Genomic DNA, 14,968 nt, shown 5'->3' with positions numbered 1-14,968 from the left:
TCTAGGGCTCTGACTTAGAGTGACTTTATTTGTAACAGAACAAAACTCTGCCTGGTTCTGTGTCACCTTCCTGATCGTTGGTATGTTTGAGTCCATTGCTGTGACTTTTGTGTAGTGCCTTCAAACCCAGGAGGCTCACCTTCCAGCACTGTATCAGACGATATTCTGCTGTGACCCATAGGGTTTTCATTGGCTGATTTTTGGAAACAGATCACCAGGCCTTTCTTCCTAGTCTTAGTCTGGAAGCTCTGCTGAAACCTGTTCAGCATCACAGCAACACACAAGCCTCCGCTGACTGCTGGGTGGTGGCTGTGGGTGAGTCCACTGGCTGGGGGTCTCTTGCATGGAAGGTGAGGATTCTATCACTGAACCACCACTGGCCCCTGACTGAGCAAGTACTACGTGCCCAACCCTTTCTTGTCATAACTGGCTTAGTCTTCACTGCCACCATAGAAGACAGATCTGTGCACCCACCTGTTACAGATAAGGAGATTGAAGCTCAGAGGGGGAAAGTGTCTCGGCCAAGGTCACTCAGCCAGAGAACAGCATGGCTATTGCCAAGCCCAGGTTTGCCTGCATCCAAGACCTGGGTCCTCCCCTGCATCTCTGTCTGTCAAAGCCACAAACTGCATGGCGGATAAGGAGCTGAGGTTTCTTTCACACCTATGCTAATTTCTGGTTTCTCCAAGACTGGCCATTAAGCCTGCTGCCGAGGAAACGGAAACGGGAAGTCAAATATACATAAATCAAGTCCTTTCAATTCTATTCTGCCCTTGGGCCTGAGAGCCGGCTGCCCTCATTTTCTCGGGCCCGGGGTGAGTACTGGCTGGAGTCCTTCATTTCAAATTTCCTGCTCAGCCCTGGCGCCTGTCGGCATCACTCAGTTCTGCAACCACAGAGCCGCTCCGACCAGGCCACCTGCTCGTCACTCCAAGGGCTATCCCTGAAAGTGGTCCCTGGTTTCCCTGGCACCCACTTTTAAATGTTTCTTTTTTATTGAGATATAATTCACATGCCATAAGATTCACCACTTTAAAGTATACAATTCACTGGTTTTTAGTAACTTCACAGAGCTATGCAACCATCATTATTATCTAATTCTAGAACATGTTCATCGCCCTAAGAAGACACACAGCACCCATTAGCGGTCACTTCTCAACCCCTGCCCCCCCATCCCCGGGAGAAGACTAATCTACTTCCCGTCTCTACGGATTTGCCTTATATAAATGGGCATTTCATATCAATGGAATCATACAATACGTGGCCTTTTGTGACTGGCATCTTTCATTTAGCATGTGTTTTCAAGGTTCATACATGTTGTACAATGTATCAGGACTTCATCTCTCTTTATGGCTGAATAATATTCCATCACGTGAAGACACCACATTTTGTTTATTCCTTTTTTTAGTCCAAGGTTGTTTCCACTTGTTGGCTATTGTGAATAGTGCCGCTGTGAACACCGCGTACAGGCTGCCGTGTGGACACAGCCACCAACTGTAAGTGTCCTGGTGCTGCCTTTGTTTACCCTCATTGTCCCGTCTTTCCTGTAGTACCCCACCCGCAGGACGCTCTGCTCCAATGACCGGAACTGTAAAAAAGGAGGGATGGACCCACAGAGCAAAGGTACATTCTTTTTTTTTTTCATTATTGTACTTTAGATGAAGGTTTATAGAACAAACTAGCTTCTCATTAAACAATTAGTACACATATTGTTTTATGATTGTGGTTACCAACCCCACAACGTGTCAGCACTCTCCTTTCTCCACTTTAGATTCCCTATTACCAGCTTTCCTGTCCCCTCCTGCTTTCTCATCCTTGCCCCTGGGCTGGTATACCCCTTTAGTCTCGTTTTGTTTTATGGGTCTGTCTAATCTTTGGCTGAAGGGTGAACCTCAGGGATGACTTCATTACTGAGTTAAAAGGGTATCCAGGGGCCATACTCTCGGGGTTTCTCCAGCTGTCAGGCCAGTAAGTCTGATCTTTTTTTGAGTTAGAATTTTGTCCTATGTTTTTCTCCAGCTCTGTCCGGGACTCTCTATTGCGATCCCTGTCAGGGAAGTCAGCGGTGGTAGCTGGGCACCATCTACTTGTGCTGGACTCAGTCTGGTGGAGGCCGTGGTAGATGTGGTCCGTTAATCCTTTGGACTAATCTTTCCCTGTGTCTTTAGTTTTCTTCGTTCTCCCTTGCTCCCAATGGGGTGAGATCAACGGAGAATCTTAGACTGCTGTTCACAAGCTTTTAAGAACCAAGACGTTACTCACCAAAGTAGAATGTAGAACAATTTTCTTTATAAACTATAGTTATGCCAATTGAGTTAGATGTTCCCCGAGACCATGGTCCCCATGGCCCTCAGCCCAGTAATTCGGTCTTACCCTTCACCAACTTACCACTTATTTATATTGTCTATTTAGTGTTTTTCCATCCCCACCCTCTCCCCTCCCTCATAACCATCAAAGATTGTTTCTTTTTGTGTGTAAACGTTTTCATGAGTTTTTATGGTAGTGGTCTCATACAATATTTGTCCTTTTGAGATTGACTTATTACACTCAGCATAATGCCCTCCAGATTCAGCCATGCGGTGAGATGCTTCACAGATTCATCATAGTTCTTTATTGTTGCATAGAACTCTACTGTGTGTATGTACCATAGTTTGTTTATCCATTCATCTGTTGATGGGCATCTAGGTTGTTTCCACCTTTTTGCTGTTGTGAACAATGTTGCAAAGAACGTGAGTGTGCCTATGTCTATTCATGTGATGGCTCTTATCTCTCTAGGATATATTCCTATGAGTGGGATTGCTAGATCATACAGTATTTCTATTTCTAGCTTTCTAAGGAAGTGCCATATTGTTTTCCAAAATGGTTGTACCATTTTGCATTCCCACCAGCAGTGCATAAGAGTTCCAATCTCCCCGCAGCCTCTCCAACATTTATTTTTTGGTTTTTTGATTTGTGCCAATAACGCCAGGGGCAAAGGTACATTCTGCCTCCTTTCCTGAGACCTGGAGGTGGGATGGACCGGCATCGTGGTGACATTCACGATGCCTACTTCAGTTCTTTAGTCACCTGGCTCTCAGCCTCTTTCTGCCACCACCAAGCCACAGGCAAGGTGGAGTCTACGAGTGCCTTGGCTTTGTCCCCACGGCACCTGCTGACCATGAACCTGACTCCAAATCCCCAGAGAGGGGAGCTTCCGAGAGCCCAGGAAAATTAGCAGGTTCAGGCTTCTAACTGGTAGAAACATCAGATGGCCCATAGCACCATCTGATTAAACTGTTCCCCTAAGTTATCCCCAGCGGCTGAAGGGCATGAACTTGTACCCCAGGGCCCCTGGGGGCAATTCTCATAGTAACCTGCAGAATTTCCAAACCATTTTAACTCACAAAGGCATGTGAAGATTGCACTCTATTCTATAAAATATGTGCACTTAAGCTGACATAGAAATGATTTTAACATTATTTACTCTTTAATTAACTTTGCTCCCTGAAATCTGTTAGTACCACTGAGGCTCCAGGAAGATCCACCATATTTATTCTGTGGCTCTGCCGTGGACCAGAGGGGTAACTCGGATGCCCATTCAAGAAGCCGAGTTCTAGTCTATCTATACCAAGCAAGATAATACACCTATTCACCTCCCCTCTCAGGCACCTCTTCTTATTTAAAACAAAAAGAATAAACAGAATCCATGGTCTTTCTGTGCTCTAATTTTTTTTTTTTAATTTATTGTAGCAAAATATATATAACATCAAGGTTGCCATTTTAACAATGTTTAAGTGTACAGTTAAGTAGCGTTAAGTACAGTCACCATGTTGTACAACCATCACCACTATTTATTTCAAATAGAGCTCTGTACCCCTTAAGCAGTAACTCCCCATTTCCCCCTCGACCCCCAACCACTGGTCTGTTGGTAGCCACTCGTCCACTTTCTGTCTCTATGACTTTGTCTGTTCTAGATGTTCATATAAGTGGAATCATACACTATACGAACTTTCACGTCTGGCGTATTCACTTAGCATAGTGTTTTCAAGGTTCATCCATGTCATAGCATGTATCAGGACTTCATCTTCATGACTCATATTCCATTGTGTTTATCTATTCATTTATTGATGGATATTCAGGTTATTTCCACCTTTTGGCTATTGTGAATAGTGCTGCATTGAACACTGGTGTACAAGTACCTGTTTGAGTCTCTGCTTTCAATTCTTTTGGACCGCTTTGCTCCTTTTTTGAAAATCTTACTGTTGTTTTTCCTGTTTGATTTATGGTAGGTACATTTGTGGTTAGGATGGTTCTTGGAAACTGAAACGACTTTCCTTGAAAATCATAAACAGCCTTGCTTAGGTCCATTTACCTCACGCACATTTGTGGTTAGGGGGCTTTTACCGTTGAGTTAATGATTTGCCTTCTGGGGAATTTCTCCTCCATGGTTCTTTCACTTCAGAGGCTCTACCATCCCTTGATCCCACAGGAGTTCAGACTGGAAGGTGTGTACAGTATAAAGGGAACCAGAAGACCTGTGAAGTCTCCGCCTGGTGCCCCGTCGAAGCAGTGGAAGAAGCCCCCCGGTGAGTTGCATGGTAGGGACAGACACAGTGGCCCTCAGCAGCAGCTCTTGCCAGGGGCTGCTCAGGGCTTTCCCTTTTCAGTGCAATCCTGCAAAGCCCTGGGTCTTCCTGGCTTAGTGACCCCCACACCAGGTACACTGCTTGGCACAAAGCCAGTGGTCTCTGGTAGGGCCATGCTGTCTTGAAAATATTGAAATAATTCTATACCAGCTGGTAAAAAGCTACTACCCTGAGCACCCACGGGTAGAAACTGTCTCAGAAACCACAAGGGCAGATGCATTTCGGTAGAAAGTAGTTACAAGGACTTGGACTCAAATCCTGGCTTTGACACCTTCTTTCTGTGTGACTTCGGGCAGGTGACCTAACCTCTCTGAGCTTCCATCTCCTCATCTGTAAAATGACGCTCTGTATAATATACCTCACTCGGATATTATAAGGATTAAATGAGACGATGCTTGTACAGTGCTTATCAAGTGAGCCCAGTGCCTAGCTCATAGTAAGCGCTCAATAGCACACAGACACACGCAGACACACACACAGATACTCACACACTCACACAGATGCTCTGTCCCTAGAAGTATGGTGGTTCTAGGCCACCACTGTTCAATAGAACTTACCGCAGTGATGGAAATGTGCTGTCCAATATAGTAGCCTCTAGCTACATATGGTTATTGAGCGCTTGAAATGTGGCTACTGCTACTGAGAAACTGAATTTTTAATTTAACTTATTTTAAATAGCTACACATGCCAAGTGGCTACCATAAAGGACAGTGCAGTTCTAGGCCAGTATGACTCAGGGCCACTCCATTAGCATCTGTGGGCAAAGGGAAGACGGCCCCAAACTGGCTTTCTAGAAGGCTCAGGAAAGGTCCTCGATGTCAGGGTGGGTGCACTAGGCAGTGTCAGTGGCTGTCAATCATTAAAGACATCACCCAAGTTTATTTCTAGCTCAGGGAAGGAACTGTCACAGAAGGGATTGTCCAGGGTCTGGGAAGCCGAGGGCTGGGCTGGACATCAGCCTACCCTGGTAGTCCCTGGTTCAAGGCACTCCCTTTGATTGGCTGTGGCTTTCAGTTCTGGCTCTGCCACCACCTGTACCTCCAACATGCTGGTCCCTGGGCTACATTTTACACGTGTTCTTGGGCAAGCAGCTCCTTGAACTTCAGTTTCCTCATATGTCATACGAGGGGATGCAATAAGATAATGTATTTAATTGCTCATGCGACACAACCATCACCACCTATGCATTTGACATGAACTACGTGCGAGGGACTCTGCTAAGTCTTAGGTAAAAAACAAGATAACCCAGGTATGGGGCTGATCCCACGGTGCCTGCAGTCTAACAGAAGAGATAATATATATTTACAGGGAGCTGTAACTCAAGACATAAAGTTGTAAGTATCACGAGAAAGGGATAAAGACAGGGCTGTGATCCTTGAAGTTTCCGGATCCCGTAGTTCTCTGACTCTTTGAGTATCACCCAGGAAGCGTGGGGTTTAGAAGGTGCTAAGGGCAGAGTCTGGCACACTGCTGGGGTTTGTCATAAATAAGTTTTTTCCAGTGCAAGTGACAGGAATACAACATAAACTTGCCTCAGAAAAAAACAGGGTATTATTTTTGCCTCCTGCAAATGAGAAATCCAGAGGTACAGGCTTCAAGCAAGGTTTGATCCAGGATTTAAATGCTGTCATCAAGACTCATATTCTCTTCCTTTCTCCCTCTCTCAGCTATTCTTTCTTCCATTTTGGCTCTTCTCACGCCGTAGTCCTGGGGAACTCCAGGTTTACTACTAGCAATCCCAGGAGGAAATGAGTTTCTCTTTCCCAATAGTCCCACAGAAGCCCTGGAACGGTCTCATTGCCCTGAGTCATGTGACCATCTATAATCCAATCACTGTGGCCAGGGCCTGGGTCACTTGCCCCACCCAGGAGCTGGAGAGTGGGTAAGAGATGGAGTCATTCCCACCCAACTCTCTGGATTGGGAGTGGAAGAGAGATGGCCTCCCCAAAGGCAGAAAATTGAGGTACTATTACCAGAAGGAGCCCTGATGGCGCACTGGTTAAGAGCTACAGCTGCTAACCGAAAGGTCAGCCGTTGGAATCCACCAGCCGCTCCTTGGAAACCCTATGGGGCAGTTCTAGTCTGTCCTATAGGATCACTATGAGTTGGAATCCCCTTGATGGCAAAGGGTTACTTAGTACCAGAAGGTGGAATGGATGCTATACAGGCAAAAATTACACTGTTCGCCACAGTTACATCCCAAACAGAGTCAAAGGAAGGTTCTGAAAGTCCTGGAATAAAAGGCAGACCATTCTTAGTTCCTCCTTCCAAATACTCTCTACCCCTTCCTGGTGTTACTCCCAATATGTATTTGCCACCTACTTAGCCACACCAGGCAACAGGGTACCAGCTATCTCTCTTCATCCGTAGCCGGCTCTCTGCATCTTTAACAGATTGTCAACTCATAAGGACAAAATCCTTGACTGTCTTGTTCATCACTATATCTTCTGTGTCCAGCACTGTACCCAGTATGTGGCAAATGAATGAATGGATGGATGGGCGGTTGGTTGGTTGGATGGACCTTCCTGTAATCTAGAATTTGCACTGCTCTCACTTATAAGGAATTATACACTATTCATAACCTCCACAGAAGGACAGATTTAGTCAACTATATAAGGAGCCCTAGCTGGTCTGGTCTAGTGGCGCAACAGTTAAGTCCTCGGCTGCTAACCAAAAGGTCGGCAGTTCAAACCCACCAGCTGTTCTGTGGGAGAAAATTCTTGGCAATCTGCTCCTATAATGATCACAGCCTAGGAAACCCTATGGGACAGCTCTACTCTGTCCTATAGAGTCACAATGAGCAGGATTCGACTCACAGCACACAACAACAATAACGTAGTGATTTAGTCAATATGTGTGTTGTGCAGCCCTACGCTAACAGCTAGGGATGCCAAGAGAAGAAATTATTGCCCCTGCCCTGCAGGAGCTCCAAGCCTTTTGGGAAAGACGCAACAGGGTGTGCTGGAGCTGACTTGTACCACTTCTAAGCTGATAATGCTTATCCCTTCCCAACTCTGGGGCCCTGGTGGTGCAGCAGGTCAGATTCACCAGCTGCTTCTTGGAAAACCTAGGGGGGCAGTCTACTCTGTCCTATAGGGCCACTAGTAGTTGGAATCGACTCTATGAGAGCAAGTTTGGTTTCTCTTGTTTTCCCAACTCTGAGTTCAGTGATGTGCAGTTGGTACCTGGAAACCAGTCACAGTGGGGATATTTACCTTACAAAGATTAGCAAATGCTATTCAGGGTTTTGAGAGCTGGTTGTTAAGCACTTACCAGCACACCGCTGCACACACATACACATACCATTATGTCAGCGTGTGAGAAGCGTGACAGTCAATACTGGGGGGTCCCAAGGAGAGAGAGAGTCTTCCTGGGAAAGCTGGGGAGGCTTTATGGAAAAATCTGTAGGGTTTTGCCTACTAGGTTGTTGTATCTATTTCTCTTCCTTTATCCCAAGGACAAAAGTGAGAAAACAGAAGCCTCTGGCCCCACTGACTCATTGACTCCCTTGGTTTCTGTAGTCCCCACTTCCCATTTTGCACTCCTGTCTCTCAGGCCTGCCCTCTTGAACAGTGCGGAGAACTTCACTGTGCTTATCAAGAATAACATCCACTTCCCTGGCCACAATTACACCACGTAAGTGCCAAACGTTTGGCTGTATTTAGTCATATACTGCTGTATAACAAACTATCCCAAAAGGAGCAGCTTCAAACAACAAACACCACAGTTTCTGGGGTCGGGAATCCGGGAATGCCTTCGCTGGGTGGTTCTGGCTCAGGGTTTCTCAGGCTGCAACAAAGCTGTCAGCCGGACTGCCCTCATCTGCAGGCTGGACTGGGGCTGGAGAATCTTCTACCAAGCTCACTCACGTGGTTGTTGGCAGGAGGGCGCAGTTCTTCACTTTGTGGACCTCTCAGTAGGGCCATTTGGACATCCTTACAACATGGTGGCTTGTTTCCTCCAAAGCGACTGATTCAGTAGAGCCAGAGCACAAGCAAACAAGACAGCACCTGAGCCACAGTCTTTTTTTGAAATAATATTTTATTGTGTTTTGGGTGAAAGTTCACACAGCAAATTAGGTTCCCTTTTAACAATTTCTATGCATATTGTTGGAGCCCTGGTGGCGTAGTGGTCAAGAGCTATGGCTGCTAATCAAAAGATTGGCAGTTTGAATCCACCAGCCACTCCTTGGAAACCCTATGGGGCAGTTCTATTCTGTCCTACAGGGTCACTTGGAGTTGGAATCGACAGCAATGGATTTTGGGTTATTATACATATTGTTCAGGGACATTGGTTCCATTTTTCACAATGTGTCAACATTCTCATTATTTCCTTTCTGGCTCTTCCATTTCCGTTAATTTAGTTTCCCTGCCCCGCCCCCTTTACCTTTAGGGTAACTGTTGACCATTTGGTCATTCACATAGATGTTTTTTGAAGGAGCACAGTACTCACAGGGGATATTTATTTCATAAGCCAGCCTGTTATATAACTGAAAGATGACCTCTGGGAATGGTTTCAATTCAAAGTTCGAAGGGTATCTCAGGGCAGTTGTCTCTGGGGTTTCTCTAGCCTCAGCCAGTCAAGTCTGGCCTTTTTTAACAGAAGCCATACTCTTTTATAACCTAATCTCAGAAGTGACACGCCCACTTCTGCCATATGCTGTGGGTCACACAAACCAACCTTGGATCTGTGTGGGAGGGGGCTGTACAGGGGTGTGAACCCCAGGAAGCAGGATCATTGGGGCCTTCCTGGAGCCCAACTACCACCCTGACTGACTGCTATGGAAGAGATGGGTCCCACTTTCCAATACAGATGTTTGTTTGCTTTTAATTATGTGCAGGAGAAATATCTACCCAGGTCTAAACACCACTTGCACCTTTCACAAGACTCGGGATCCACAGTGTCCCATTTTCCGACTAGGAGATATCTTCCGAGAAACAGGAGATAACTTTTCAGATGTGGCAGTTCAGGTTGGTGGTACCTTTGGATGGTGGGGTGTTGGGGTGGGAGATGGAGGATGTCAAGTGGCCAAGGGGCCAGGTCACCGGGTCTTAATAATATGGTTCACATTGATTGAGCATCTAATAAATCCATGCATGGTGTCAAGGACTTTACTTGCATTACTGCATCTAATCCCACAACAGCCCTAAGAGTAAGATACTCGGTGTATTAGCTTTCTAGGGCTTCCATAACAAAATACCGCAAGCTAGGCGGCTTATAAAAACAGAAGTGTATTGCCTCACAGTTCTGGGGGCTGGGAGTCCAAATCAGGCTGTGGGCCATGTTGATCCCTTCTGAGGGCTCTGAGAGAGACTCAGTTCCATGCCTCTTCCTTAGCTTCTGGTGGCTCCTGGCAATTCTCGGCATTCTTTGGCTTGCAGATATATCTGCCTTCAATAGTCACATGGTCATCGTTCCTCTGTCTCTCTATCCCTGTATATCTTCTCTTTTATAATAAACCAGTCACTTAGAATGAGGACTGAACCTATTCCAGCATGACCTCATGTCAACTTCACTGATAATATCTTTAAAGACCCTGTTTCCAAATAAGGTCATATTCACAGGTCCTGGGGTTAAGATTTCAACATATTTTTAAGGAGAGGGGAACACAATTCAACCCTTAACAAGGGGGCTAAGGATGGCTGAGTGGACAAGAATAGATTTAAGTTGGGTCTCAAAGGATGAAGATCATTTAGCTAGAAAGGTGGGTGACAGGAACATTTATTTGGTAGAAAAGGGCAAGGGTCAAAATGAAAAATTGCAAAGTCTGTTTGGGGAAAAGTGAAGATAGTTTAGAATAAGAGCTTCTTCTAAGGGAGTACTGGGAGAAAAAGCAGAAAAGATATTTGATGTAGTGCGCTGAATTCCAGTCTGACAAGTTTGGGCTTAAACGTTAGTGTGGGTCTGTTAATGGTGTTTGACGAAGACAGTGGTTTGCTGAGAGGTGTAAATTTTGTGAAAATAATTCTAGTGACAGTATATCTCATATAGTGGGAAGAGCAGGGAGATATGTTTGTGGCTGCCACAGAAATATTTGTGTGAGTTAGACAGAGCTGTGCTTATGGCTCTCAAACATTTAGTGAGGCTTTTTCCTCTACATAGAAAACTTTCCCTTACGCAATCATTCCTCGCAGGCAGAAAACCCAACACAGAGTGCTGGGTGGTGGTTGTGGGACCCCATGTCTCAAAGGACTTAGAGACTGTTTCTTGTTTAACTTCTCCAGGGTGGAATTATGGGCATTGAGATCTACTGGGACTGCACCCTGGACAGTTGGTTCCATCGCTGCCGACCCAAGTATAGTTTCCGTCGCCTTGATGACAAAACCAACAAAGCGGCCCCGTACCCTGGCTACAACTTCAGGTAAACTCAGTGCTCCAGTTCAGGTCCGGTCAGCAGCTGGCTGGCCTTGTCCTGCAGGGGCCTTCCCGTGGAGCTGAACTGCAGCCCCAGCACTCAGCAGGACTAGTCATTGGTTCCCAAGGCAACAAGATGAATACAAAAAGACTTCCTTTAAGAGATGGGCTGTCACTGAGTTTTTGTACAAGCTTTTTTCTTTTTAATTATCAAAGAGAATCACTTTCTATTAAAAAAAAAAATCCTTGGGAAATAGAAAAGCATAGAGAAGAGGATAAAAATCACCCGTAATTGCTCTGCCCTGAGACAATCCATGCTAACCCTCTGGCGAATTTTTCATCGTTTATCTCAATTTTTTCATGAGGCTTCAATGAGATCATATCACATGTATAATCTGGCATCGTTTTGTTTTTTTCCAAACCCCAGGTCACTCATAATTTTTTGTGACTATCACATTATGATCATAATATCCCACTGTGTGGCTGTAATGATAGCGACAGTTATAATTTAAGGAGAGTCTTCTATGTGCCAGGCACTCGATACCCTCATCTCTAAACCTCCGAACAATCCCAGAAGGTAAATATTTGTGTTCCTGGTTGAAGCTGATGAAGGTTAAGTGACTTGCTCTGGAGACACAACTAGGAGGAGCAGCTCCATACTTCCCGTCCAGTCACTCTGGTCCCCTAACTCTTGCCCTTTCCCTTCCATCTCCTGACTTTCCCACTCACTCCCCTCTTATTGGATATCTGGGCTGGTTCCAGGTTTTTACAGTCAATATCTCTGCTGTGTACATCTTAGCACACAAATCTTTGAATTCTAGGTATTTCCTTAGGATAAATTTCTAGAAATGGAATTACTGGATCAAAGATTATGAGCGCTTTACCACATGCTTTCCATTTTTTTCTTAATTTCTGCAGCTATTTTTTTTTTTTCATTTCTAGGGTTTGTATTTGTTTTTATTTTCCAAACCACCTACTACTGTTTTAGGAAGTTCTGTTCTGTCCTTACGGATCCACTCCTTTTACTACTCCTTAACTTGGGTGTGATTTCTCCTTGTGTGTTTTGGTATATTTGTTGTGGGGTTGTCTTCTGCAGAACTGATATTATGCAAAGTTCAGTGTGTGCTATGTGATATGGAGGCCTTCCTGTGAGGTGATTACGTGATTATGTAGTGGTTCCTGCTGGGACTGTACGGAGTCTCTCAAACAGGAACCAGGTTTTAGTTTCATTTCTTTGCTCTGGATTTCTTTGTTATGGTGAAAGTATTCAATTGCCGCTCTCTCGCTATCAAGAGGTACGGCTGCCCCAGCTCCCTTCCCGAGAAAGGTGTTAAAACTAGCTCCTCAGATGGATTAATCTGGTTCACGTACTCCTAGGGATCATGTAGGTTTAATTTCCACTCACCACTCATGTCTAGCACCTGTTCTTGTTTTGAGCTCAGTAACGTATTGATGGTCCACTGGTAGAATTCTCACCTTCAATCCCGGAGACCCCAGGCAGCATTTAGTTCTATTGCACATAGGGTTGCCATGAGGCGGAGGCCGACTTGACAGCAGCTAGCAACAACACTGTATTGATAGGATTTTTAAAAAATATTTTATCCTGAGCTTCTGTGTGTATGGAGTGGGAGGTGGTCATAGGGGTGGTAGGGCTTCCCCTACTAGCTCAGACTGCCGTCTTGATTGGAAGTCCTTTTGGTGAGAACATCTTAAAAGACTTCTGGCAACCTGGGCTACATTTCTTTCTTGCTTGCAGGGTTGTCTTACCGTTTCTTTATAATGCATCGTGTGCTTGCTGGCCTTCAACTCCATTAAAAAAAACAAACCCTGTGCTATTGAGTCGATTCCGACTCATAGAAACCCTATAAGACAGAGTAGAACTGCCCCATAGAGTTTCCAAGTCCATTATTTCCCCAGAATTCTGGATCATTCCCATCGTTAGTTTCCTGGGGGAATGAATAAAATAAGACTTCTACTTAACCTGTGTGTGTGCGTGCACACACACACACACACTCTCTGCTAGCATTCTCACTGACTTCTGGAGTAGTCTGCTCAAGGAAATGGGTCTATTTATATTTTACTTAAAGTGGCATCATAAACTGGTGGGCAGGCCTCAAATGTACTCTTATTATTATTATTATTTTTAATCTGTTTTAGGCCTGAACAGTATTTTATAAGTTGAGAATTCCCGCTTTTCTTGGAAATTTCAGCTATTTAATAACCCTGGGCCCTCATCCCACCTGGCAGCAATTGGCTGGAGCCCAGCATCTGTGGCCCCTTGAGAAAGCATGTGCGTTGAGTTTGCTGCCCCTGTCCTCACCACTCCTGCTTGCCTTATACCTAGCCTGCATCGGTCCCTTTTGTTATCTGCCTGGCTCCTGTAGGCATTTGAGTTAGAGATGCTTGATTTAAAAGGCTGGCTGAGATCAAGACACGAAAGGCTTTTTGCCTCCTCTGGTTCCGTGGAGTTTCATCTGGAGCCCTGACACCAGTTCCGAGTTTAGGTAACTTTTTGATTGTCCCCTGCTGCTCTGCTGAATAGGCTTATGGCCATTAGCAAGAAGAGAGGCCAGGATCAGCTGTTCCCTGATGCCCTCCCAGCCACTCTCCTAGCGGTCAGCAGAGGCATCCAGGGCAATGCACCACTCTGATGTTGGCAGTGTCCTTGGAGTCGCTGAGCAAAGCCAAAGAACATCCGCCCCTGGGGAGATCTGAGCTTTCTGAAGGACTGAGGTGGTGACGATGCCAACATTCTTTTAGAACAAAGTGTTAGAGTATTTGTTGTCTGGAATAAGCACCAGAAGAAATCTTTGGCCAAAAATAAAATGTCAGTGGGTAACGTCAAATGTCAAATAAGTAATTGCACAAGCTATTTTCAAATATCCACACCAAAAAGATCATTAAGTGGGAAATTGCATGTTATATGAGGTATAGGAGAAAAGAGCTCTCCAAAACATAGGAAATTGATGATGTCAACCACATTACAAGGAGCCCTGGTGGCACAACGATTAAGCACTTGGCTACTAATCAACAGGTCAGCAGTTTGAACCACCTAGCAGCTCCATGAGAGAAATACCTGGTGATCTGCTTTCATAAATATCACAGCCTGTGGGGACCATAGTCTCGGGGAACATCTAGCTCAACTGGCATAACACAGTTTATAAAGTAAATGTTCTACATTCTACTTTGGTGAGTAGCATCTTGGGTCTTAAAAGCCCGTGAGCAGCCATCTAAAATACTCCACTGGTCTCACCCTGTCAGGGGCAAGGGAGAATGAAGAAAAAAACAAAGACATAAGGGAAAAATTAGTCCAAAGGACTAATGAACCACAACTACCACAGCCTGCACCAGACTGAGTCCAGCACAACTAGATGGTACCCGGCTACCACCACCAACTGCTCCTACAGGGATCACAATAGAGGGTCCTGGACAGAGATGGACAAAATGTAGAACAAAATTCTAACTCTAAAAAAAAAAAAAAAAAAAAGACCAGACTTACTGCTCTGACAGAGACTGGAGAAACTCTGAGAATATGGCCTCCAGAAACCCTTACAGCTCAGTAATGAAGTCACTCCTGAGATTCACTCTTCAGACAAAGATTAGACAGGCCCATAAAACAAAATGAGACTAAATGGGCACACCAGCCAGGGGCAAGGATGAGAAGGCAAGAGGGAACAGGAAAGCTGGTAATGGGGAATCCAAGGTCGAGAAGGGGAAAGTGTTGACATGTCGTGGGGTTGGCAACCAATGTCACAAAACACTTCTGTGCACTAATTGTTTAATGACAAGCTAGTTTGTTCTGTAAACCTTCATATAAAGTACAATTAAAAAAAAAAAGTCAGAGAAAGATCACAACCTAGAAAACCCTGTGGGGCAGTTCTACTCTGTCATGTAGGGTCACTTATGAGTCGGAATTGACTCGATGGCGCACAACAACAATCACATTATGGAATTCTGTCTTTTACACAATGACCCACAGCAAAATGTCC

The 14,968-nt window shown here is 45.0% G+C and overlaps 1 protein-coding gene across 4 annotated transcripts in view; it reads left to right on the top strand.

Annotated features, from left to right (window-relative positions):
* P2RX7 (purinergic receptor P2X 7) overlaps positions 1–14,968 on the top strand; it is a 55,633-nt gene that overhangs the window by 21,572 nt on the left and 19,093 nt on the right. For all 4 annotated transcript variants that reach the window (XM_064272169.1, XM_064272168.1, XM_003420299.4 and 1 more), the window contains 5 exons: positions 1,551–1,623; positions 4,469–4,565; positions 8,181–8,261; positions 9,466–9,595; positions 10,850–10,986. In XM_064272169.1, the coding sequence (XP_064128239.1) occupies positions 1,551–1,623; positions 4,469–4,565; positions 8,181–8,261; positions 9,466–9,595; positions 10,850–10,986 (518 nt within the window). The remainder of the gene's footprint in view (positions 1–1,550; positions 1,624–4,468; positions 4,566–8,180; positions 8,262–9,465; positions 9,596–10,849; positions 10,987–14,968) is intronic.

This window comes from Loxodonta africana, chromosome 19 (genome assembly GCF_030014295.1).
Source record: "Loxodonta africana isolate mLoxAfr1 chromosome 19, mLoxAfr1.hap2, whole genome shotgun sequence".
Taxonomy (NCBI): domain Eukaryota; kingdom Metazoa; phylum Chordata; class Mammalia; order Proboscidea; family Elephantidae; genus Loxodonta; species Loxodonta africana.
This window is presented reverse-complemented; position numbering and strand designations above follow the sequence as displayed.